At 39.1% G+C, this 25989-nt stretch overlaps 4 protein-coding genes across 5 annotated transcripts; 1 reads left to right on the top strand and 3 right to left on the bottom strand.

Annotated features, from left to right (window-relative positions):
* Nucleotides 1–1300: 1300 nt before the first annotated feature.
* Nucleotides 1301–10339, bottom strand: LOC117988266 (15-hydroxyprostaglandin dehydrogenase [NAD(+)]-like). Its single transcript, XM_034975395.2, has 6 exons — nucleotides 10122–10339; nucleotides 7732–7855; nucleotides 6120–6226; nucleotides 5025–5198; nucleotides 4550–4704; nucleotides 1301–3777 (listed from the first exon to the last, which is right to left on the bottom strand). The coding sequence occupies exons 1-6, from the start codon at nucleotides 10212–10214 to the stop codon at nucleotides 3672–3674; spliced, it is 759 nt and encodes a 252-aa protein (XP_034831286.1). The 5' UTR covers nucleotides 10215–10339; the 3' UTR covers nucleotides 1301–3671.
* A 227-nt stretch (nucleotides 10340–10566) lies between these two features.
* LOC117988255 (kelch-like protein 10) lies at nucleotides 10567–17296 on the bottom strand. Of its 2 annotated transcripts, XM_034975378.2 has the most exons (7): nucleotides 16391–17296; nucleotides 16138–16319; nucleotides 15531–15742; nucleotides 14504–14652; nucleotides 13896–14082; nucleotides 12826–12948; nucleotides 10567–11533 (listed from the first exon to the last, which is right to left on the bottom strand). In XM_034975378.2, the coding sequence occupies exons 1-7, from the start codon at nucleotides 17234–17236 to the stop codon at nucleotides 11343–11345; spliced, it is 1890 nt and encodes a 629-aa protein (XP_034831269.1). In that variant the 5' UTR covers nucleotides 17237–17296; the 3' UTR covers nucleotides 10567–11342. The 2 variants fall into 2 exon arrangements, with proteins under 2 accessions (XP_034831269.1, XP_069359020.1); XM_069502919.1 differs by lacking the exon at nucleotides 12826–12948.
* An 806-nt stretch (nucleotides 17297–18102) lies between these two features.
* Nucleotides 18103–19511, top strand: RpL18 (ribosomal protein L18). The gene is made up of 4 exons (XM_034975396.2): nucleotides 18103–18214; nucleotides 18344–18430; nucleotides 18535–18796; nucleotides 19285–19511. Exons 1-4 carry the CDS (start codon nucleotides 18146–18148, stop codon nucleotides 19482–19484), a joined length of 618 nt encoding a protein of 205 aa, XP_034831287.1. The 5' UTR covers nucleotides 18103–18145; the 3' UTR covers nucleotides 19485–19511.
* A 294-nt stretch (nucleotides 19512–19805) lies between these two features.
* BHD (folliculin) lies at nucleotides 19806–25677 on the bottom strand. Its single transcript, XM_034975388.2, has 7 exons — nucleotides 25211–25677; nucleotides 23735–23920; nucleotides 23264–23399; nucleotides 22530–22786; nucleotides 21874–22078; nucleotides 20939–21041; nucleotides 19806–20299 (listed from the first exon to the last, which is right to left on the bottom strand). The coding sequence occupies exons 1-7, from the start codon at nucleotides 25475–25477 to the stop codon at nucleotides 20167–20169; spliced, it is 1287 nt and encodes a 428-aa protein (XP_034831279.1). The 5' UTR covers nucleotides 25478–25677; the 3' UTR covers nucleotides 19806–20166.
* Between the last annotated feature and the right edge of the window lie 312 nt (nucleotides 25678–25989).

Raw genomic sequence — 25989 nt, 5'->3', positions numbered from 1 at the left:
GCTAATGAAAATTTCAGCATTGCTTATTCACGTCATATATGACAGCACAAAGGTTTGCGCCTAAGGCTTAATTTACATTGGAGGGGTATAGAAGTGAATTTCTAAAATATTACATAGCATATTGACTTCTATCTCCACACTGTAAAGCACAAATTTCTACCTAGAAAGAAAATTCCCGCGCGTTCCGCGGCGAATTTTTCTTTTGGGCAAGTTTTTGCTTTACGTGGTGAAGATAAAAATCTATCAATATGCTATGTAATATTTTAGAAATCGCGTCCATTACCCTTTCAATGTAAAATGAGCCTATGAGGGCCCACAAAATTAGATACAAACTATGGGCCAATCTCCACAGAGCTATTCTATCGGGGCGATAGTTAGTGTCAATTTCGTCACACTCGTCCGTGGAGATATGGCGCCTTAGAAATAAAATTACATTGAATACAAATGTAAAAGTTGGGTATATAAAAAATTTATAAGTACTACAAAAATTAGACGGTATTTAGTATTTTATGTATCTAGATATATAAGGGAAGGTATAAAAAGTGCCGATCTCTATGAAACTTACGCCTTATAAATCCTTAGCAACCACGAAATTACATACTATATGAGTTATCATATTCAATAAACACTAATACAAACAGCTTAAGCCAAACAACAAATCCATACATAATTGTCTGACATTCGTAACATTTAAAAGCACAAAGTGTACAATTTATAAGTATCATACTTTTTTTTGCGTGCAAGGATTTAGACTTTAAAATCCCTTGAAATGACTATTTATCAGGATGAAAAAAATCCGTTGCCATTCTACATATGCAAGCTATCTCAAACACATTTAATATTATGTAAGTAACTTTTATGATAGTTATTGCACATTGACATTATAATAATTGCAAGTCTTAACATAGACTTATTTAAGATTTATCGAAATCTTTTCCATCAGAACAACTAAAATATTTGTCGGTCCGTTGGTTACCTATGGGTTCGCGTATCGTTCATGCGATTGAATTCAAACTTAGTATAGTTGTTGTTAACACTTTCGAAAAGATTTCTGGCATAGGTACCATCAATGTACAACGGCGTGCGAATTGTTTTTCATCGCATGCCACTTTGCTAGTGAGCTATAAAAATTAAGCTAGCCTAATATGCCAGTAATAGTACAGGCATATCTATCAGGCATCCCTCGCTTCGCATCCCCGCAATGCCCTGTGGTGAATAAGCAGCCTTAAGTCTGCTTGTAGGCTGAAATAGTGTCCCAATGGGTACACGTATAGTGCAATACCTACACGAACTTACGATCCTAAGTTTATATTACACTTTATAAACATGTTAAAAATATAAATACATACCGCTCTTACAACTATCACTACGAGAAGAAAATATTTACACAACCACATCTTGCCTGAAAAATACTTAATATGTAAAAATATCTTATTTTTAACGGCTCTCAGTAATGAAAAACACACTGCTTATTATATAGCTATAGATGGCTTATTACATGTCAAAGTTCAAACTAAGCCATTTACAGTACGCGGCCGAAACTAATGTACATCGACCTTTAGAATAGATATCAGATTTGTAGAGCACCGTCTCTGTCATTGAGACCGATAAAACGTCATGTAAGTATGAGTGACAGAGACAACACTCTACAAAGCCGAAATGCTATTCTAAAGGCCGATGTACATTACTTTCGGCCGCGTACTGTATAAGTAGTGTGTAAATTATTATCAGTAAGCTTATCTCTAGCCCTTGTGGTGCCCGTGTGCAACCAGTACCCTGGCGCCCTCTAGTCTAGTAGGAGCAGGGTCAAAATGGAATACTAACAGTTATATTTTCAAACGGAAATTCGGATGCAAATGGTGCAATTTTTTAAATGATGACGGCGTCGGCCATAATACGAGCGCAGGGTCTTTGAGAGCGGCGGCATCGACGCATCTTTGGAGGTGTCGCATTAGAGGGCGCTCGGCGCCCCCTTAGACCAGGCGCCCGTGTGCGCCGCACACCCTGCACCATAGGTAAAGACGCCTCTGGGGCCAAAGAATAAAGTGCAGAGTGTACAAAAGCATAACTTTGATTTTGAATATTTTTGTCACAATTGTTTTGTATTTTGTTGTTATGTTCAATTAAACTATGTACAAATGCAGCCATTTGAAGGCATATTGTTTGAAAGGGACAAAAATTAAGCTATGCCTCTGTACTCTGCTAATTCGATTGCACACAATCTCGTTAGTAGTAGTGGAACCTAGTTTTTCAGTTATCGCCAAAAAACGTTTTAGAAAACTGTTTCTAAAAAAGTTTGGACCAAACTAAAAACCTTGGTCCTTATGTAGCATTTTTTTTTCAGAAACATAAATTTTTGAAAACTCCTACGTTTTTGGCGGTAACTCAAGTACTAAGTATATAAAAACACGGCAGTACCGAACTAGCACCGCTACGTCAATAAGTGAGCTTATCTAAACGTTATTATTAATTAAGCATTAAGTACTTATCTTAAATATTATTGAGCCTTAATAGTGGCTTACGTGGCCTTAAAGGAGCTTTTTCATTGATGTGTTTTCAAGAGACTTACGAGTATCTAATCTACGCCCACTGATTTTAATTGCAGTTATTTTTACGCGAAAAACGATATTTTATAAGCCGGCGAAAATATCTGCGAACCTGGCTTAGTGACGTCATGCAACGCCTTCACGTTGGCACCGATACTGGATAAGCGAAAACGGGTAAGCGCGAGGGGATGCGCATTCCAGCGAGGTTCTCAGATATTTTCGCCACGTTATACGTATAACATTCCTATTAAATTGTACCTTCTTGAGTATTTGTTTATGTGAAAAATAAAAAACTCGTAAAAAATGAATCTATGTACTACCTAGCGGAAATATCTACGAACCTCGCTGGAATGCGCTTCCCGCAACTCGCCCGTTTTCGTCTTAGATCTAGTGCCGGTGCCAACGCGAGCGCGTTGCATGACGTCACTAAGCCAGGTTCGCAGATATTTCGGTCGGCTTATAGAAGGAAATGTAGGAGATACAAAACTTTTCTGTTACGTGCTTATAAAATTACTGCGCCGTACTTGGCCTTACAATATTTTACAAAAAGTATATTATGTTATTTAAATTCGACCGGGCCTGCCTCTTACCTCTGCTATAATAAAGCTAAAAAAATTAACAAATTACAGCTATAACTGACAAAGTAATAACATGCCGTACTCAATACTTTCCCTCAAAAACTCAATAATTTTACCGAAAACAAAGAGGTCGAAATCGTAACGAAAACTGTAAAGTCGTACGAACGTGTTTCCTTAACTCAAATCGTAGTATTTTCAATATCTGAAAGACGTAATATTCTATGATGATAAGAAACTACAAACCTTACGCAACGTAGTGACCTGTGTTTGTTTGTATCTACCTATCTTCATAGAAGAAAAACATCGTGAGGAACCTGCATGCCTGAGAGTTCTTCTAAATGTTCTCAAAGGTGTGTGGAGTCTGCTAATGCATACTGGGCCAGTCGGGCTGACTATGGTATGGGCCCTTCTCATTCTGAGAGAAGACCTGTCCTCGGTAGCCCACTGGCCAGCAATGGGTTGATCGTGATGATGATCTTCATAGAAAATACTAAAATTTGATTTGACTCAACACGGCTTTGGTTTCCGACCTAACTGCACTGTTGTCTTAACCGCGCCACTCCCTCGGCGGTTGTCCGTTCTCCACGATCCAGACGGAGCCGCTTTGAGCCTTCATCAGAACGTCGACCAGAGTCCTGGCCACGTGTTCGGCGCTGCAACAACATTGGAATTCTATTTATCATCAAATTGGCGGGCTTATTAGGTACACAAAGGTAAGAAAGTAATTTTTAGGGTTCCGTACCTCAAAAGGAAAAACGGCACCCTTATAGGATCACTTTGTTGTCTGTCTGTCTGTCTGTCAAGAAACCTACAGGGTACTTCCCGTTGACCTAGAATCATGAAATTTTGCCAGGTAGGTAGGTTAACAGACAGAAGGGGAAAATCGTGAATTTGTGGTTAGGTACATCACACAAAAAAAAATTAATTGTGATCATTAAACTAATAATAATTAGTATTTTCAATTTTCGAAGTAAGATAACTATATCAAGTGGGGTATCATATGAAAGGGCTTCACCTGCGCATTCCAAAACAGGATTTTTATTTATTTTTAGGCATCTTGGTTTTTTAATTATCGAAAAAATACGACTGAAGTACGGAACTCTCGTTGCGCGAGCCTGACTCGCACTTGGCAGGTTTTTTTTTAAATCTATCAAAGTTAATTGCCATTTGCCAAACTACAAAACTGATAAGTACTTACGTATAGGTATCAATCTTGGCAAAAAGTTGATCTGATTAACGATTAAAATTAATCAAGATACTTTGCATGCATCCCGGGGACGTATCTTTGTCCTGGAAAATACCCACCCAAAAAGTACCCACGGGATTTTTAAAAACTAAATGCCACGTGGGCGTCACCTAGTTGCTAATTAAGTCTGAAACGTAATCCGCTGCGTTTTCCCTGAAAACGGCAGCAATAGAACTTACCTCTGTGGCTTGCAGTTGGCGTTGTCCCTCTGCCAGGCAGCTTCATAGTCTGAAGACATCAGCTGCTTGCGGATCTCCTTCACGAGGCCAGTGTCCGTGAGTCCCGGGCAGAGCGCTATGCTTCTTACCCCGGTGAGGTTTACGTGGTATTGGTCCTGAAGAAAAAATTATAAAGGAACTAGAATCTTGATGATGTCCGCGTGGATTTAGGTTTTTAAAAAACTCGTGGGAACTCTGATTTTCCGGGGTAAAAGTAGTAAAGGGATTCCCTCGACAGTTACGACAGACAGGCAACGAAATGATCCTATATAAGGGTTCCTTTTTTAACCGACTTCAAAAAAAGAGGAGGTTTTCAATTCGACTACGTTGTTTTTGTATGGTACGCGATTAGTCTGGAGATACGGAACCCTAAAAACTAAAAGGGGCCAGGAGGTTAGCGTTTTATTCCGGGGCGGATTTAGGTGGAGGAACTCACCCCATACGACCTTGTAAGACCAACAACAGCATAATTAGTGGCAGTGTAGATCGGAGTGGACACCTGCGGTCTAGCGAAGGCAGTGGACGCCGTGTTCACGATGGTGCCGCCCTGGCCGCCGCGGTCCTTGCCCATAAACCGATAGGCGAGCAGTGTGCCACGGATTACTCCATTCTGAAACATGGTACAGTTCTTGCAATTCACGAAGACGAGTGAACTATACTTGTGGTTAACGTCGTTTACATAGGCATTGCGTATGTGTGCGTGCATGTCGGACCAATCAGTCGCCGCAGCAAACCCTCACATTTAGTGTAGGCACCTTACTTATAGGTACGACTTAAACACAAGCTTTTAGAAAGAGATAGCCGTTTTATAGAGCAATGTCTTTGTCGTTGAGACCGACAAAACATCACATAGATAAATGTGAGTGACAGAGACAACGCTCTATAAAGCTGAAATCTCATTCTAAAGGTCGATGTATTGTATATTATTTTCTGCCGCGTGCCATAATCTAGGTACCTAATTACTAAATTAGTATAGTAATGTACCACTCCCACGAAGCCGTTTTATAGTGTTGTACCTACCTAATCTAATGAGATGTCTTCTTGTCCAAAATTACTCAGTGCTTGAATACCAAAGTCTTCGAACAGTGCGCGCCAGTGATGACATATTATGGATCCGAGACATGGTCACTAACTATGGGCCTCATAAGAAAGCTCCGAGTCACTCAGCGGGCGATGAAGGAGCTATGCTTGGAGATTCTCTACGAGATCAAATCAGAAATGAGAAGATCCGTAGGAGAAGAGTAACCGACATAGCTCAACGGGTTGCGAAGCTGAAGTGGCAATGGGCAGGACACATAGTTCGTAAAACCGATAGATGGGGTCTCAAGGTGCTGGAATGGCGACCTCGCACCGGAAGATGCAGCGTTGAAAGACCCCCCACTAAGTGGACGGAAGACATCAGACGAGTCGCAGGGAGCCGCTGGACTCAGGCGGCGCAAGATTGGCGTGTGGAAGTCCCTACAAGAGACCTATGTTCAGCAGTGGACGTCTATCGGTTGACGATGATGACTTACCTAAAATAACCACTTACCAAATTAACATCGACTTCTAGTTCCCAAAATCTATCATTCATAACCCCAGCGTTGTTGATAACAATGTCGAGCCGGTTGAACACCTTTATTGTCATTTCGAAGGCCTCTGAAAATTACAAAATTTTATTTAGTACTAGCGACCCGCCCCGGCTTCGCATGGGTGCAACGTAGATACTAATGTGGTGTCATTGAGGTGTCATTGCCTCGGAAACTCTCAAATGAGAGGATTTTTTTCCGACCTAATTCACATTACTTCAATTTCTCTGGGGATCTCTAATTTTTTGAGAATTAAACTATAGCTATAAACCTTCCTCTTGAATCACTCTATCTATTGGTGAAAACCGCATTAAAATCCGTTGCGTAGTTTAAAAGATCTACGCGTTCATACATACAGACGCGGGAAGCGACTTTATTTTATACTAGCTGATCCCCGCGGCTTCGCCCGCGTAGATTTAGGTTTTTAAAGATCCCGTATAGCCTATGTCACTCAGGAATAATGTAGCTTTCTACTGGTGAAAGAATTTTTAAAATCGGTTCAGTAGTTCTAAAGATTACCCCCTACAAACAAACTTAACGACATTACCTCTTTATATAATATATATAATATATATACAACGGGCCGTGCAGCAGAAATCGTAATATTTTAATTTCGCCATAACTTCAAAACCAAACGTCCAATTTTAATCATTCAAAGACCAAATATTATCTCCATAAACTGTTCTTAGTGATGAAATCATTTATTTTGATAAGGATTAATAGCATGAGTAAAATAAACGCGTTTAAATGTAGTCCAAAAAAAATTCAAGATTTTTAAATAAAAAAATGGTTGCTGTGCCTCACTCGACATAGATGGGTATAGTGTGTCGCGGACTTTTTTGTAGATATTTATAAGATCTACAATTAATTAGAACATTTTATGGTTCTATCTTTTATAGTTTAGGCAGCGTACGCAAAATAAGTAACTTTTCTGGTTGATTTTTTACACCTTGTGTCCGAAAAACCCAAATATCTTACGGAACCCTATTTTTTTCCAAAATAAAATATAGCCTATGTTACTCGTGGATAATGTAGCTTTCGAATGGTGAAAGAATTTTTAAAATCGGTTCAGTAGTTTTTGAGCCTATTCAGTACAAACAAACAAACATACAAACAAAGTTTTCCTCTTTATAATATTAGTGTAGACTATGTAGAGTACATCGATAGGTCGAGATGGCAATCAGGGTGGAAATGCCTCGCACACCTCGCACAGCCGCTAACCCGGTGTGGGCGAGCGTGGGTGACGTGCGGGTGTGCGGGACGTCCCCCGCCTCATACCCCAATTGCCATCTCAACCTGTCGCGTACTATACATCATCGTTTAAATGCGTTGGTCTATACTTCTATAGTCTATACTGATATATTATACTCTATACTTTACTAATAAATAAAATTGTAGTGTCTGTCTGTAATTTCGAAATAACTACCTCAAATTAAGCTCATATGGTTATTTGAACTGTATCTACCATAAGGGGTCTGATAAAAATGATTTATGAGTCAAAGCATATCGCTTTCTGTCGAGTCACAATTTTCGATCACATTCGGTGCAGTTGCGGTTCTAAACCGGATATCTCACCTTCGTATTGAGGGTAGTCGGTGACGTCGCACTGGCAAAACAACACATTTTTCCGGCCATACTTCACGCCGAGTTCGTCAGCCACCTGCTCTCCGATTTCAGAATCGATATCGCATAACGATACCTGAAATAAAAACACGAGTATGTACCCACAGCCCACTTGTTGGAGTTCCTTCACGATTTTCACTTAGTTACGTATTTTATTTATAGTAGCATTCGAGTCATGGAGCGTCCACTGAACTTTTGCCACTAAAAATATTTTTTTCAAAGAATTTAAAACCGACTTCAATACCTTACCGCAACCACTAAAAAGAAAAAAACCGGCCAAGTGCGAGTCAGGCTCGCGCAATGAGGGTTCCGTACTGCAGTCGTATTTTTTCGAAATTTTTCTACTATTGGGTGCTGTTTTGGTTTTATAGGTAAAGCACTAGCGGTTATTGCAGGTAGATACGTACTAGCTACTCTAATATACCTACATACTCTTTGCGTAGAGAGAGGAGAGTGGGTACACAGCGTACAGTTCAATTTAAAAGCACTCTAGTGCTTCAATACTAGATTGGCTTGGCAGTTGCGAGTTCCGACTTTCATGTTTGTACAGGCAGTGTACCTACCTACTTGTACTGAGTACCTACAGTAGGTACGCGGCCTTAAGAAGATAGCGGGAAGTGGGTGGATGAGGAAGGCGAAGGATCGTGTGTGGTGGCGTGCTCTTGGGAAGGCCTATGTCCAGCAGTGGACGCAAATAGGCTGATTGATTGATTGATTGAGAGCGTTGTCTCTGTCACTCTTACTAATTATATGACGTTTTGTCGGTCTCAAGTCTCAACAATGCTCTACAAATCCGCTATCTCCTTCTAAAGGTCGATGTAAGTACATTATTTTATGCCGCGTAGGTACTATACGTATCCTACTCATAATAATGGTTCCTGATGGCCGAATAGATTCTTCCATTTAGATAAATACTGAATACGTACCTATAGGTCTAGGTGGGCATACATTTTAAAAATTACGCGACCAAAATTATTATTAATCTATCTAATATTATAAAGAGGAAAGATTTGTTTGTTTGTAATCGATAAACTTTGATACTACTGAACCGATTTTAATAATTCTTTCACCATTAGAAACGTACCTACTTTATCCCGAGCTTGATTGAAGATAAGGGCGAAACAAGATGGCGCATCTTAAAAAAAAGTTGTGTTCGTTCGTTAGTTACCTATCTATGCGTTCATGCATTATGTTGTTCCGATCGAGTTGAAACTTTATACAGCTGTTGTTGGGAATTGCGGGAGAGTTTCTGACATAATGCCATCATTCAACGCATAGATCTAGATAGATATAGAGTTGCATTGTATTTGCAACGTGTCACGAGTATCAACTAGTTAGCAACGAAAATTGCAAGATAAAATACCTACTTAGTTGAAATATGTATTAATTTTCTTCATCCATGCGGCAATAGAAAGTAGGTGATGATAACAATGAACCGTCTAATTCCAGCATTAAATCTCCAGTTACTACATAAGGGTGCGTTTCCATTGACGCGGAACTAGGCGGAGTGGAGAAGAGCGGACCGATCAGTCAAATTTGTCTACCCTACCCGCCGCGCCGCACCGTCCCGCCCACTCCACTGCGTGCCAGTTCCGCTCGGCACCACAGCACAGCACATACCAGAGCCTGCTCGACTCCGTTCTGTTCGGCTTGGGGCCGCGTGTTTATATATTTTGTTTGAAAGCCCGCTCAGCTCTGTGCCACTTACACCGTCTGATGCGGAGTGGAGATTTCGAGCACTGTGATTGGCCAATTCACAGCCCGCTCCGCTGCACCCCGCACAGCTCCACATCAGTGGAAACGCACCCTTAAGTAGGTAAATAAGCTATACTGTATCTAAGTTGTAAATTCTTCAAGCTGATTTATTTACACCTACCTATATGTTTAATTAAATTGACAACAGTAAAATTAATTACGACTTTTAATATAAAGAACATTTTTTCAAATACACTTAAGTACTTAACTAGATTTTTTAACGAATAGATACAGGATAGGATTGTATGTAACTAGGTAAGTTTTGCGGGTCTATCAATACCGAGTGAGCTTGGGACCGATGATGCGCAGACTAGAGCTATAAATTACAATGCTTCATAAAAAAAGGTAAATATAAATGAAAAGAATCAACGACCGAGGCGGCGCAAAAATCAATACAAATAATAGCTGCCGCAAGAGAAGACACTTGACATCTTTTCTTTCATCCTTTGACCACAAATAATATGCGTAGCTAAATTATTTACGAGTCACGCACTGCATTTGGCTACCTTCCAACCCACTTTAACCTTTTACCTTGAACTTAAGATAAGTAATGGAGCATTGGTGTCCTCTTACTTGGTACGACTCACCTTCGCTCCTTGCTTCAGTAACTCCTCGCTGTAGGCAAGCCCGATGCCGGCCGCAGCTCCGGTTATTAACGCTACCTTTCCTTTTATATCCATTATACGGTATTTTTCTATTTTGAGAGGACTGCGCCCGAATGCGGCAACCACTACGCTCAATGTGGGCGCGCTTCGATCGCGACGGAACTCGGGTCGGAAGGGGAGGTAGGGGGGCGCACTCCCAGTTTCTCCCCCAATTCCCCTTCTGTAGTAAATATACGCACGATTGCACGCCACTCTCGCTAGCCTACGTCGATTCAGTCTCGTGTGGACGGTTCACAGGACACTTTGTACATCGCTATAAATAGGTCCCGTAGTACGACACTCATATGTTTTATGGTATGAATGCGTTTGTGACCCATGCGCTTTGAACGCGACGCCATAAACGATAAAACAGAAATAAAACGAGCCACTCGTTCAGTTTACTTTATTTGTAAATTTCTCAACATTTCTGTATGGTAGGTACAATAAATTTTTACTGAGTAGAAATACTTCTATTTTACATTTTTTTGAATTTTCTTCAATGACTAGTGAAAATATCACAGATAAATTAACGATATGAAGACAATATTATCATTCTTTATTATCGCTGCATAACATTTTTAATTATACACATTTATCCAAAACGCATCCTCTGATTGCAACGGAAGCGAACTATACACTATATACGAGTACCTACCTATTAAAATAAAATTTATCACAAATAACATTGTTAATTAAAAAAAACTTGATAATTTAAAAATGACTTTTTTTTTTAATCGTTTCTAAAATGAAACGAATTATTGATTGTGTTTTGATTTCGCTAATTACATAAAATAAATAGGTACAAATGTTCAGTTATAATATTTGAATAAGTAGGTCTGTACAATATTGATTTAAATACAAAAAAAGGAGTTTAAAAATAAACTATTTACAGTAAACGTATGGCTGCCAGTCTATAACTCCCTAACGTCTCTCGCACTTAAAAAATCGACACGTAAAAACCTCGTCAGTAGATTAAACGGATAAGTAATAGTGATTGGCGAAATATGGTACGAAACCATGAAAACTGTTCTTATGCTATTTGATTCGGTTTAAAACAAAATCTGCGAGCTATGAACGATACAAATTTTGCTGGCCGATTCATTGAAAATTAGGATTTTTTAAATAAATTTAGAAAATTCAGAAATTTAGCCTCGTGATAAATTCTCAGGAGTGGTGGGCCTGATCTGCCCCAGCTGCTGGCACAGCTTTGGCCAAGTACGAGAAAGATCTGGCATTCGGAAGGCCGGCAATAACACAAGCGCTCAGTGCGGAACGTGTCAGATTCATAGGGGCTGCGTCGTACCACTCTGATGTGTCCGCATCGTAGCATTCCACGTGAGGGATTGTGGTTGAACCTGCAATTGCATTTACTTAGTGACCTTATAAAACTATTTATTTTTTATTCAGATACAAGTTAGCCCTTGACTGCAATCTCACGGTGGCAAGTGATGATGTAGTCTAAGATGGGAGCTAACCGCAGTTTTTATTAAACCCGTGCCCCTGATAGATTTCTACACGGAATCGTACCGGAACGATAAATCGTTTGTTGGCACGGCCTTGCCGGAAGGGTGGTAACTAGCCACGACTGAAGATAACCAGAGAAAACTCCAGATAGGCAAAGCCGTTCACATTTTAAAATGTGAAGACATAGTAAGCTAGTATGTGTGACACGCATGCACATGTAGTGGCACAGCTTACATACATTAGATAATGGCATGGTGGTACTGCAACTTTGGGTAAAACGACACCTAGCGAGCATGCTTCAAAATAATATGGCGGGCTGTTACCTATATGTAGAAGTCACTGTTGCTTAAGTTAGTACCACTGATCATACAAGTAAATAGATTCGTTTAGTGTTTATTCTGGACTCTTATTTTAATCGGAATTTGGCACTCTATTACCTCACTTTCATAATCCTATGGGACGGCAATCCGATACGACCGGGAAGAGATCAAGGGGCAGGACCACCGGCTTTACGAACTCTCCCAGGCACGGAGTCATAATACCGTTAACTTTCCAAATCTTAGTTACTACTGAGATTTAAGTACTTTTGTGGTCTAACCTGGGATCTCGTGATACGCAGCCAAATAACCACAAGACCAAGAACGCAGTTTTTTTTTTGTTTTTTTTTTAATTTTGTGATTTGCGATCAGTCCGAGGACTTTTAGCAAATTAGGTGTAGGATATTGTTTTGTAGCGGCTGCTCCTCTTTAGGAGCTAGCACTCAACTCTTTATTGCCTATCAATGAAGCGAGGTCGAGAATACATTTTCTCTTTAGGCGTCTCGGGTAGTCCTCAATTAAGAGCCTGGTGGCTAGTGGATTCGGATGCATCAGAAGCCGTTCTTTGTAGCGTTTCGCTAGCCCCCGAACTTCCTCCTTTTATTATCCTTGATATTACGTTCAGGTTCTGATGGAGTTCTTCATTTGTTATAAACCACGGCGTGTTAGCGATCGAACGTAAAATTATATTTTGCATTCTCTGTAATATGTTGAGGCTGGAGTCACATGCACTACCCCACAGTTGTGCGCCATAGGCCCAGGTTGGCTTCAGGACTGATGTGTATATAAGCAGTTTATTATCCACTGATAATTTAGAGTAAAGAACGCAGTTAAAATAATTATTTCAATAGAGATTACATTCTAACCATTGAATCCTCCTATAACGAAGATCATATCGTCGAGCAGTACCGTGGCAAAATTGCTCCTCGCGCTGAACATTTCCGTCACTTCCTGCCACTCGCCGCCGCGGTGTGGACAAAACCGTTCCCCTTGTAAAAATAGATCCATCATCAGCTTTGATAATATTTAAGTACTTCCTTACGTCTTTTATGTACCTAGTTTGAAGTTCGTGATTTAATACGGGCATTTTGATGCCCGTATTAAAAAGAATCTTATGTTGCACAATATTGTTCCTGTTTTTGAAGCATCAAAATTATGAATTTAATAAAACTGGGTCAGATCTTAGGGGACATTAAATATTTGGGGGTTTAGTCATCTTAAATTCATTTCAACTTAGTGTCGAAATAGAATATGGTTTCTTTTTGGTAGGTATGCAAGCCAACTTAAACATTGCAGTTTGTATGTAGTATTATTGCAGTTCACATGACTGCATCGAAGCTCCAACATCTAAAGCAAAAACTACTGTCAAGATACTTGGCATCCTCAACAAAGTTTTAACCGGTACTTCACGCTGAAATAGCTTCTTACCCTCTGTCCCTATACCAAGCACAAGTTCGATCGTGCATGGAGTACTGCAGCCATTTATGGTATGGCTCTGCTAAGTACTAGCTTGATGGAGCAAGGCATCGCCAAGGTCTGCACCCGTTCGTAGTTGAAATTCCAAGAATACGTAGGTACGAAACGATTTGCCTCCTCATTTCTAATTCGAACTATTATTCGCTATTATTTAGAACGCCCTTCCAGCATCAGTTTTCCTCTCCAATTATAACAAGGGTACCTTCAAGGTAAGAATGAATAGGCATCTTCTAGCACGCTCCATCTTAGGCTGCATCATCACTTGCCACCAGGTTTGATTTCAGCCAAGCGCTGTCTATAAGTTAAAAATAAAACTGCGCAGTTCATGTGAAGTCGGCACGACGGACGTCGGTTTACGATAGCGCGCAGTGTGAACTGCAATATGAATCGCTATTGACTTGCAGTCCAACTAAGTGGTACATGTCTATGATCTAAAGCCCAAAACAAGTCAAATAATAACCAGTATTAAGTCGACTATAGCCATTAAAACCTCCCAGCGCGTACAGACAGTCCCGATACGCGATAAGGCTGACTCCGGACCGTGGGCTGATCATGGACCTAATGAAAGACCATTGCTTCGTGTCCGGGTCGAAAACTTCCGCCGAATTCAGCACTTCTTGACCATTGAAACCGCCGACTATGTATATCTGTGATGAGGAATTATTGTTGATTGAAGAGTAGCATAAATATAATAATAATGAAGAAGGAGATAATGAAGAGTAGAACAGAAAGTTGCCCAAGCAATTGTAGCGACACAAAAAATTAGCCCTGGTGCCGTTGAACACCCGACAGAAGCGAAACTTTTTACGTACTGTATTAAAAAATTTGTACCTACATTAGTATAATATAATAGAATAGAATATAATTTTTTTCAAATAAATTTTCACAAGTGCTTTTGAATTGTCAAAATAATTTGCCACTGGTTCGGAATGCCTTCTTTATAATATGGGCACTACCCAGCCAATGAGGTACATTTTCATAGCCGCATTCGTTCTTTTAAATTTTTGCAAGTTAGGTGCCCATTCCAGACGTTAAGAAGCTTCGCTTCAAAAATCATTAGTGACTAGCCTTTCCACCAAGCGAAGCAGCACTGGCGTCAGACCGCTGTTTGCTCATAGGAGTGGTCATCTGCCATTGGTTCTTATCGGGATGGTAGCGCTCCACGGACGACATGCGCGTACGACCATTGTACCCACCCAGTGCGTAGATGAGACCCTCTGAATTAATAGGAAATCAGATTTTAATTGATACGTAAAACCAAGAAAAACTTCATGCCACAAAAAAATAAAAAAAATGTGTCACGTTTTAATTTTTTTCGGTTTAGAGTAGGTATAGGTACAGTAATAATTTACTTCGTGTGTTCTTGATTACCTAAATCTTTTAAAAACGGTGTCAAAATGTTTTCGCAGGTACCGATCTCTTTTTTGAAAGTTATTTTATTTATTAACATCCAGAAAATTAGATTTTTTAATTAAATAATTTTGACTATTATTAAACATGAAAAATATTTAACTAAATAGGTAAGTATTATAAGTATAAAAAAGTATTATAAGTATAAGTATAAAAAAAATTTGCCGTCTACCTGTGTCAACTGACCCTTTTCCACCCTCCCTACTCTATTCTTTGATATTACCTACTATCCGTTTTAAATGTGCCATTGGCATTATTGTTGTTTATTTTTAGGGTTCCGTACCTCAAAAGAAAAACGGAACCCTTATACGATCACTTTGTTGTGTGTCTGTCTGTCTGTCAAGAAACCTACAGAGTACTTCCCGTTGGCCTAGAATTATGAAAAGCAGGTAGGTAGGTCTTTGGTAAGCAAGGTAACTATACCAAGTGGGGTATCATATGAAAGGGCTCCACCTGTGCATTCTAAAACAGATTTTGATTTATTTTTATGCAACATAGTTTTTGAATTATCGTGCAAAATGCCGAAAAAATACGACTGTAGTACGGAAGCCTCGGTGCGCGAGCCTGACTCGCAAATGGCCGGTTTTTAAAAATAGGTTTAGGCCCCTTGAACTTTCGTAATCCATAGAGTAGCTAAACTACGTAGGTAAATTGTATGTAGGTACAACATTTTGATGGCACTTACCGTGAGCAACCACGCTAACATAGCACCTCGCCTGATACATGCAAGCTCTCTCGAGCCAAGTGTTAGCGACAGGGTCGTAGCACCGAACTGTATTGAAGTGGTCGCTGCCGTCGAATCCGCCGATCATGTAGATCAAATTGTTCAACGTACATAGCCCGTGGTAAGCGCGCGGTGATAGATCCATGTGAATAGATAGAAACCAGCGGTCGGCGCTACAAGTTTATAACATGCCATTTTTAAAAAACTGTCAACCATCACGGTTCATGAGATACGGACAGCGGAGTCTTAGTTATAGAGTCCCGTTTTACCCTTTGGTTTCAGAACCCTAAAAAAGAAAAATGATCAGCTGTTCTTTTCAAATTCTTTATTTTTACCGGATTCTAATTTTTAAGCTCTGAGTTCTGTCCACAGAGTACATTGGTTCTGTCCTTGTTCTGAGGTTCTGTCTAGTGACTAGACTCTGGTCTGTGGTAGCCGTAGCTTAGAAAAATTGCCATATGAAAAAAATTAAAATTCTAAAAGACTGTTACATGTTTTTCTCATACTTACCGGATACACAAATTTAAATACGGATATATTAATTTATTTAAGATGAATTTTAAGTAACCGTGTGTCATATGTTTCAACGAAACTCGTGGGGCTCCCCGCACTCCAGCCTCCTACGGCGAAAAGTATTTCGTAAGGTATTCGCGGTCTCGCTAAGGGATCGTTAAGATCTGCTTCTGTCTCGGGTCTGGAGTCCAAAACCGTAAGGAAAACTACTGCTGGATATAATGCTTCTTGACATTTCTACAATAAAGTTCTGTATAAATTAAAAATTACGTAAAATAAAGAAATGTAAAAAAGTATTCTGAATTTACCGCATCGTCCATCACAGGTTGCCATTGTAAAATTTTGGACTTAAAATAATTATAACTTATATGGCCATATCGTACACAGGATAATAGAGACGGAATATATTTTCTTCTGTTTTCTAAGTCGTGCTCTATCCACGTCTTTACTGCTTGGAATACTATTTCTTCATTTTTAACGTTCAATTCGTCATCTCGCAATACATCCTCTAACTCATCATAGGATAGAGATTTGAATTCACTACATTCTTTTAATATCCTGGCAAAGTTTTGTCTTATATACAGTTTGCCTTTTTTCTCTAAATCACTACAAAAGTAGCATCTAGCAAATTTAAATATTCCAAGACAGTTATGTGGACGCAATTCTTGCAGAAGAAATTGGCAGCATAGTTGAATGACTCCAACTACGTCAAACTGATCAGCATATGGAAGCAAATATTCCACATTTTCGGCAGTCACTTTGCATGTTCCTGAATAGGCATAATCGAGAATCAAGTTCATATAATAAGAAGGAACATCAACGACAATTTCTCTTTCTTCAGGCTGCCCTTTTCTTAAAGAGTTTACAAATATGGCTTTAAAATACGGACTAACTGCTGAAAGTATAGCTCGATGTACTTGTATAGAAATGTTATCTTGACATAGGATTGTTCCATCACAAAGTTGTCCATTCTGTCTTAGTTCATTCCATATTGCTGGAAATTCAACTACCGAATAATTTTCAGGGAGGCACACACATTTTCTTTTGCGAGTTACAATTATTCTTTTTTTCGCTAGCCGGGGCCTAGTTGATGCTGGAATACGAACGGAATTTTTATTTTTTGATAATTTTCGATGTTTCGTATTAAATTCCATCCCTTTTGAAAAAACGGCGGTCGAAACTTGTTATTCTGTCACGATGACAGAATCCGACATTTTGTGGCAAGTTTTGTTCTATTTTTTGAAAGTACAGTTCAATTATAATTTTATATCTGGCCAGCCGCCAGTGCATAAATATGACGTAGGTACAGTAGCCGGCAATAAATATTGTACATCGACCTTTAGAAAGATATTACGGCGGCGTATAGCGTTGTCTTCTTCTTTTCTTGTCTATGGCTCTATGTACTGCGGTTTTGTGTATAGCGTTGTCGCTGTCACTCATACTTATGTGACGTTTAGTCTGTCTCAACGACAGAGACAACGCTCTACGAAATCTCTTTCTAAAGGTTGATGTACAATATTTCTTGCCAGCTACTGTATTTTAAATACAGTAGAAACGGGTAACATTGATATAGTACTAGCAGGGATTTTTATAATGCTATACCTACAAAATTTTTACGTGGTATTTTGTATAGTCTGGCTAACGAAAGAAAAGGCTACTTTAGAATTACTTATTTTTATTTCTGTTCTATGAAATTAGGTTATTCCAGGCTATTAAATTCCAGGCAGTTCTAAAATTAGCACCTGACCTGGGTCTGTCAATTGTCATACTCTTGGATGAAATACTAATTTCAGAGCTGCCATACTGATATTTTTTAAGTTTGCCGCGCTGTTCCCGTCTCTTCTTTGCCAGACTCGAAAGGTATTTTGTGGAGATAAATGGTTCCAAATTAAAAACCGAATTTACCATCTAAAGAACATAGAAATGAAAAGTACCTACTAACTAGTACAGCTACAATAATACCCTACAATAATGATGACTGTCAACAAAAGCCAAGAATCTAGAACCGTGTCTAGAACTGATCTATGGTCAAAAATTATTATAATAGGGCAACAATGAATTGAATGTCACTGTCAAAAATTGGTTCCCTCTTTTTGTCTATAGTCCGTCTTTTTCTTCCGGTTGTCAATATGGTGAGTTTTGCACGGAAGAAAAATAAAATGAATCATGAAAAATCTTAGTGAAATGGATGTGTTGTAAAAGTTTACAGTGACTTTTAGTTAGACAAGTGCTGTTAAAATGTGTTGCATTATTTATTTCAGGGTGTCGACATCAACCATAAACATGACAGGAAAGTGCGGCGCACTGAAGTCAAATCCAAGGATGTATACTTGAGATTGCTTGTAAAAGTACGTATCATAACAAATCCTGGAAGCTTACTCCACTGTAGTATGCAAGCAAACTTTTGTTGTATTGTTTTGATTGGACTCCTAACCTATATATTTGGTGACAGTTATACAGGTACTTGGCAAGACGTACAGAAGCCAAGTTCAACCAGATCGTCCTCAGACGGTTATTCATGAGCCGTATCAACCGCCCGCCTCTATCCCTGTCCCGGTTATCGCGTCACATGAGCAAGCCTACTCGGGAAGGCCTGATCGCCGTTGTAGTGGGCACAATCACCAACGACGTGAGGCTATACAAGGTTCCCAAGCTCACAGTGGCTGCCCTGCATGTGACTGAGAAAGCGCGCGCCCGTATTTTGGCTGCTGGAGGTAAGATTTCATGTTATAATTTAACTCAGTGGTATTGTTTACTGTTGTAAAAATAACATAACCTCTAATCAGCTATCTAAAGTATGATCTTAGTGCAAATAAAATCCTTATAAGCTTTTTCATGCCTAGTACTCATGAATACGTAGTAAACTTATTACAGTGGATAGTATAATTATCGAGTTTACTTGCTTACTCAAAAACTGAATTAATTCTTATTAAGAATGGGAGTTGTTAGGAGTTTTATCAATATAAAATTAATATTCTAGTTTTCTTGATTTTTGTTACTGAGCAACCATCAAGTTTCTTGCTGGTTCTGCTTACTAGGCCATTGGAATGAGTGATAGATTCATTTCACTTATTGAAAGCTCTTTGTATATTTTTTTGTACATATTTTACTAGAGAGAGTATTGGTTTGACTAACCCAAGTTATGTTAACATTAGAGATTTTCTGTCTAAAAAGTTTTGACATTTAAAATTTGTCATTGCAGGAGAGATCCTGACATTTGACCAGCTTGCTCTCCGTGCCCCCACCGGCCGCAAGACAGTGCTCGTCCAAGGACGCAGGAACGCCCGTGAAGCAGTGCGTCACTTTGGACCGGCTCCCGGCGCGCCTCGCTCTCACACTAAACCTTATGTGCGCTCAAAGGGACACGAGCGCGCACGGCCGAGCCGTCGCTCTAATGTGTAATCTTTTAAATATAAGGAGTACAATCTATTTGGTTTTTTATTTATAAAATGCAATATTATGTTTTTTATAACTTGACTAGGTTATCACAGCTTGCTCATTGCAAAATGCATTAGGTACAAATAATTATGTAGAATCAACTATGACTTAAATCTTTCTCATTCTGAGAGGATACCTGTTCTCAGTAGTGGGCTGGTGATGGTTGATCATGATGGTGTGGAATCAAGTTTTCAAGTAGTGTTAATAATGGAAAGTAGTAGAATTACTTATAATGCTTACGTAGGTGGTGGGAAGCAGTAGAAAACAAAATAAAATTCCCAAATGAGGTAACTCAAACATTTTTTCAACAACAAATTGTTTAACATTCACTGTAGTGCATTCAAAATAAACTGGCGTGTTTCCACTTGAGACCATCATAAGCAATTACAATAGGATTAAGTCGTGGCGGGTGAATTCAAAAGTATCAACACTGAATGGTTTGCAACAAAATATATAAGGTTGAACTGGCTCCTTTAAAAGTGAGTGGGCTCTATGAGTGTTTGGTTTATCACCCCTATTGTTTACGTGGCATGTCGAATGTAATCCTATTGTTATTGCTAATGCCGGTCTCAAGTGGAAACACGCCAGTTTATTTTGATTGCACTATACTTATAAGCTCACTTAGAATAAAGTATATCACAGACTTTCAATCACAAAAGGCATGGGACCAGTAATTCACTACAGACTCATCTTGCTTTGTCACGCCCAATACTTGCTCTAAATTCTTGACGGCATCAGGTTTTCCTGAGAGCAATGCTGTTTTCAATGTTCTAGTAATACTAAAACAAAAATAAAAACTTTAATGGCGCCAATTACCATAATGGAGGTTGTTTAGTTTAATCATATTCAGCATTTCTTAGGCGCAATGCACACCTGCAGAGTGGAATGAAGTCTTGGCATATTGTTTTTAAAAACTATTCAAACACAACTTTATTTAATCACTAGCTTATGCCCGCGACTTCGTCCGCGGTATTTATGTAGGTATTAGGTAGGTAGGTTATAGTCTGTCACTTCTGGTTAAAGTAGGTTTCTTATGGTGTAAGAATTATTAAAATTAGTTCAGTAGTTTCAGAATTTCAAATCAAGAATTCTCAGATTCGGATCAGAGGCAGTGTAGGTATAAAGAGCCTAAAGGTTGTGCGGCTTTCAGTTGCTGCTACGGGGATTTAAATAAATATATGCGAAATTATAATTTAAAAGAAGATTTTTTATTCATACGTGGTTCAGACGCCCGAGTGACGCAAATAGCCCATTTTCTGGCATGATCCTTTCAACTCTACCTATTACGGTTCTTGATATACAGCCCGCTGACTATGGACGGGTGCATACCTAGCTTTGTTGCTGACTGTACATAAAGATGCGCCTCGAATCCACTCCACTCTGCAGAAGTGAATTGCGCTTAACATCATGGTCCTTACCCCAACCATTCCAGTTGTAATGATTTAATATGTTGAAACAGCACTGCATCGTTGAATTTTGTATTTTGCATGGCATTCTCTATTTTCTTCATAAGTGTAGGACCTAAAATGATAGAAATTTTTTGTACAAAACCTCTTACAATACATACTTGCTGATGATAAGGATAACTTTACCTTGCTTCATCATCATCATCAACCAATAGACGTCCACTGCTGGACATAGGTCTCTTGTAGGGACTTCCACACGCCACGGTCTTGCGCCGCCTGGATCCAGCGGCTCCCTGCGACTCGTCTGATGTCGTCCGTCCATACCTTGCTTGCCTATACCTAATATGTAATACAAAACAAGAACTAATTTAGAAACATCATCATCAAGAACAACCCATCGCCGGCTCACCACTGAGCATGGGTCTCCTCTCAGAATGAGCAGTTATTGGCCACAGTCCACCACGCTGGCCAAGTGTGTATTGGCAGACTTCACACACCTTTGAGAACATTATGGAGAACTCTCCGAGCCGCAGGTTTCCTCACGATGTGTTTATCCTAGATAAGATAGACGTCGCCTCGTCGGTCCTATTCGGGAGGTCGAGGGAACGATCCTGGGCACAGGCCTTTAACTTTTTGGAGTAATGTGCGTTTTAAGCAATTGATGTGGCTAATTCTGTTGTAAACAATGAACTAAACTAAAATGACACGTCTAAGTCTATTGCTATCCCTTTCATAATGCTGCTTGCGGAAAAGGATAGCACCAGATTTAGACCTGTTAATTTAGTTTAGTTTAGAGATTGTGTATAAGAGAATCGGCCCAAATGTCACTTGCTTTAACAGCGAATGTAGAAGGAAGTTTTACAAATTTCATTAACCAGGGATTGAACATAGAATCTTTTCTAAGTGAGTCAGATTTGTACCACTGTGCCATAGGGATCGAAACTTACATTTTACAGGTAAACTATGACTCCATTTGCAATCAAAATTACTATTTTCGGTTTCTTCTAAAATGCAGACATCTTGTGAAGGTAACACTTGAACGGAGCTATGTGCTCTGATGTGACTGATATTATGGTTTACTCCACTTGGTATCAAACTTGATAGACTGTTGATTATTCTAGAGGGTTCTGTATGGTGGGATTTTATTACTATCTGGAACAAAAATGTGAATTGACCGCTGGCCGTACACGATCAAATTTATTATCGACCTCCCTGGCGCAGTGGTAAGCGCTGTTGTCTTATTAGTGGGAGGTCCCGGGTTCGATTCCCGGCAGGGGCTTGGAATTTTATAATTTCTGGTCTTGTCTGTGGTTACCACCCTACCGGCAAAGCCGTGCCGCCAAGCGGTTTAGCGTTCCGGCATGGGTTTAATAAAAACTGCCTTACCCCTTCCAGGTTAGCTGTTAAAATATAATATAATATATATAGCTAGTTAAAATCACGGGTTTTACCATCTAAAAATTAAATTTAGAACTGGCAAACTATGTGTCTTTTTCATATTACATTAGTAAGAAGAGCATGCAAATACTCTAAAATTAGGTTGTGCTCAGAATCAGTGCCAGTGTACTACTATGCTAAAATATTACGCTTCATTGCAACTTACATCTATTCCAGTCAAAGAGCAATACAACAATATCCTAAACACATCTTTGCTTAACAATCTCTCTAACTCTCTCAGTGACATATTCATATCATCTGGCACTGTGCATGCATTTTCTTCAAAAATTGTACCACTTGTAGTGGGAGAGAACTTTTTAAGTAGGTCCTGACTGGTGTACAGGGTCTCTGAATATGTGACCCCACCGGTCCTTAGCATCCATGTAAAGTGCGAGTGTAGCTTTTTGAAAATATCTTCGTCTCCTAAAAATTAACATGCATACTGAAATAAACACAGTACAGACCAAAGATTAAAAAAAAAACTGTATACAGGGTGTAACCAGAACGCTGGCAAAAACGAAGACAGGTGATAGTACTGATAATTACTGGTATGATACCACAAAAATAAATCATATATTTGGAAAAGTGCATGATATATTGCAAATAAAACATCTGACTGACGCTAGAGGTCAACGAACGTATAACGATACATTGCGGGTTTGAAAGATACGTAATCACTAAAACTACAAAACTGACTGACTGATCTATCAACGCACAGCTCAAACTACTGGATGGATTGTGCTGAAATTTGGCAAGCAGATAGCTATTATGATGTAGGCATCCGCTAAGAAAGGATTTATGAAAAATTCAACCCCCAAAGGTGTGAAATAGGGGTTTGAAATTTGTGTAGTCCACGCGGACGAAGTCGCGAGCATAAGCTAGTTATTTATATTCTTCTACCTGTCAGTTGTATTAGTGATCGGGACTGGCCAAAATCATTCCTTCCTGTCTTTAACCTCAAGGCCCTCTGTGAACATATGCTTTGCTCATTCTCATACACCAAATCTGCTAGTTGTTGGAGCTCATGTGCTATTTTCTGCAAAAAATAAGTTGATCATTAATGCCTTGGCAGTTCTTCAAATGATAAGGCAAATTAGGAAAAAAAACCGGTCGATTTCCCATTGGAATCACACACAAAGGCTTCTGTACGATATAAGTAATAACACTTTTTATTTATTTTGTGATGTAACCACAAATTCAGGGTTTTCGAATTTTTCCCTTTACTTGAGCTTTAAGACATTGCTATCTGCCAAATCACACTATCAACATGATTCACTTTACTTGACAGATAGACAACAAAGTGATCCTATCAAGGTGCCTTTTTTTGAGGTACTGAACCCTAAAAAAATTTGTTTAAATTTTTTTACAAACCTGCATGTGTTCAGAAAGCACAGGTGTAATATTTAGTAGCAGCATCTTATCCTTCATCAGTACCACGACAGAGAACAGCCTCTTCAGCCCCCTCGCCCTGGTGTCTTTGACCGGGAACATGAGACTGAGCACATGGCCCTGGGTGTCACTGAAGTACACCACACCACCTTCTTTACTCCAACTCACCTGAAATTTTAGCAAATAAATGTTTCCTGACTTTTAAATCACTTTAATATAAGGGCCTTCACGCACAACAGACTGAAGAAAGAAGCCCCTTTATCTAACAAATAAAGCCATTTTGACAGATTACCATACCCAGTACAAGATGTACTTTAAAATTCCTTAGATGAAATTTATCTGGAGGTTGTGAAATCCATACTAATATTATAAAGTGAAAGTGTGTCTGTCTGTCTGCTAGCCTTTCACGGCCAATCTATTCAACCAATTTTGACAAAATTTGTTACATACAGCTTGCATCCCAGAGAAGGACATATCTTTTTATCCCGGAAAATCAAAGAGTTTCTGCAGGATTTTAAAAAACATGAATAAGTAGTAGGCTGTACATCTTGTAAAACAATCTCATTAAAGACTGCCTTCCACCCACAGATTAATTTCGAAAGAAAACAGGTAACCATTAAAATTTTCTAATTAACCTGATATAAAATTGTTGCACATAATAGTGCAATATCTTTTTCAGCAATAACAAAATAATATTACAGTATAAGTAGGTACTATCAAGTGATTTTGTGGTTTCGATAGTACCTTAAAAAGCTTAGTTGAGTTATAGTATTTATTTGCATTATACATGTTGATTCTATTAGGTTATAGCAAATAAATAAATTACAAGTTTGAATTATATTTCATGAAATTAAGATTACTTAAAAATAATAAAATATAGCGATAAGGCCGCCTTTGCATGCTACAGCTATTAGATTAAGATCCTGTATTGTGTTTTTTCAATGTTTACTTTGTGTTGTGTGCAATAAAGTGTGTGTAAATAAATAAAAAATCTAAATTAATAGTTAAAGTAATTTATAGCTACCATTGGAAACTATCACCTGACCAATTGCTTCTTTTTAGCTACTGTGTATTTGGGTTTTAACAACTTAGGCATTTGACATTTCAGTTTCTGAAGAACAGCTCGTGCTTCTGTAGAGAGCTTCTTCCTCTAGAAAGTCAGGCAATAGTAATCAATTAGCGTAAGTACACTTTCTTCTTCCTGCGTCGCTCGCTCAATTTTGAGGATCGTGGCTCCCCTTAGATCCAATCTTTGCTACGATGTTTTTCTATTTCCCTTTGTTTCTTGCCGCGTGGATTGCATCACAGATAGGTGATGCAATGCAGGTGTCGACCGCTTCTTTTATTTGGTCTGACCAACGTCCCGGGCTACGTCCGCGGGGTCACCTTACACCTAACCTAAGTACACCTTAAGCTGATAAATCTAATTAGCTGTAATATTACCATAGTATGACTTACTTCACAAGTAATACTTCGCAGAGCCGCCTGCCTCAAGAACGCAGTAACGTCATTATTCGGGACCGACTCTCTGCTGCAAAATATAATACCGTTGTCATCTCGCGATACAAACACTGTGTCTGGTCCAACGGAGGTGCACCCACTGCATTGAACTGTGCCCCTTGAGGCCTCTGTCGTGTGACTCTCGTCGTCTGTTGTGAACGTGCAGAACAGAGGCCGTGGACCGTGAGCCTCGCAAAAATGGCATAAACCGATTATGGCATTCATTTTTCATGTGACGAATGCACTGTGGCAAGTTATATTAAACGTTGAATGCACAGTATTTTACAAGGGTTTATTTTAATTCTAGCAAATAAAACGATTACTATTAGGGAAATTTCATAAACTTTTGTACCTACAAATTGATATTATAATGAAAATTGTTTGTTTATACGTGTTATCGAGGTGTTATCATGTTTTCTGTCACCGACCAGAATTTTCCGTCAATGCCAATTGGCAAAAGTGGCCCTACCGCGGTTGTTTGACAGCTACAATGTCACGATCGCAATCATCTCTGATTGGTTAATGCTCGCTCACTATTGGCCACAATGCATTGTTGCAACAAGAATCGCACATATTCAGCCAATCAGAACAATTGAGACTGTAATAATGATTGATGCAGGTTTTAGACAATCGCCCTACGGGATATAACTCTGGTTACTTAGGCTCTGGGTTCTAGCCTTTTTAAGCCTCAACAGCAAGCATCAGCAAACACCACAGAGTACTTTTTATAAAGTGTT

Source organism: Maniola hyperantus, chromosome 14 (genome assembly GCF_902806685.2).
Source record: "Maniola hyperantus chromosome 14, iAphHyp1.2, whole genome shotgun sequence".
Classification (NCBI taxonomy): Eukaryota; Metazoa; Arthropoda; class Insecta; order Lepidoptera; family Nymphalidae; genus Maniola; species Maniola hyperantus.
This window is presented reverse-complemented; position numbering and strand designations above follow the sequence as displayed.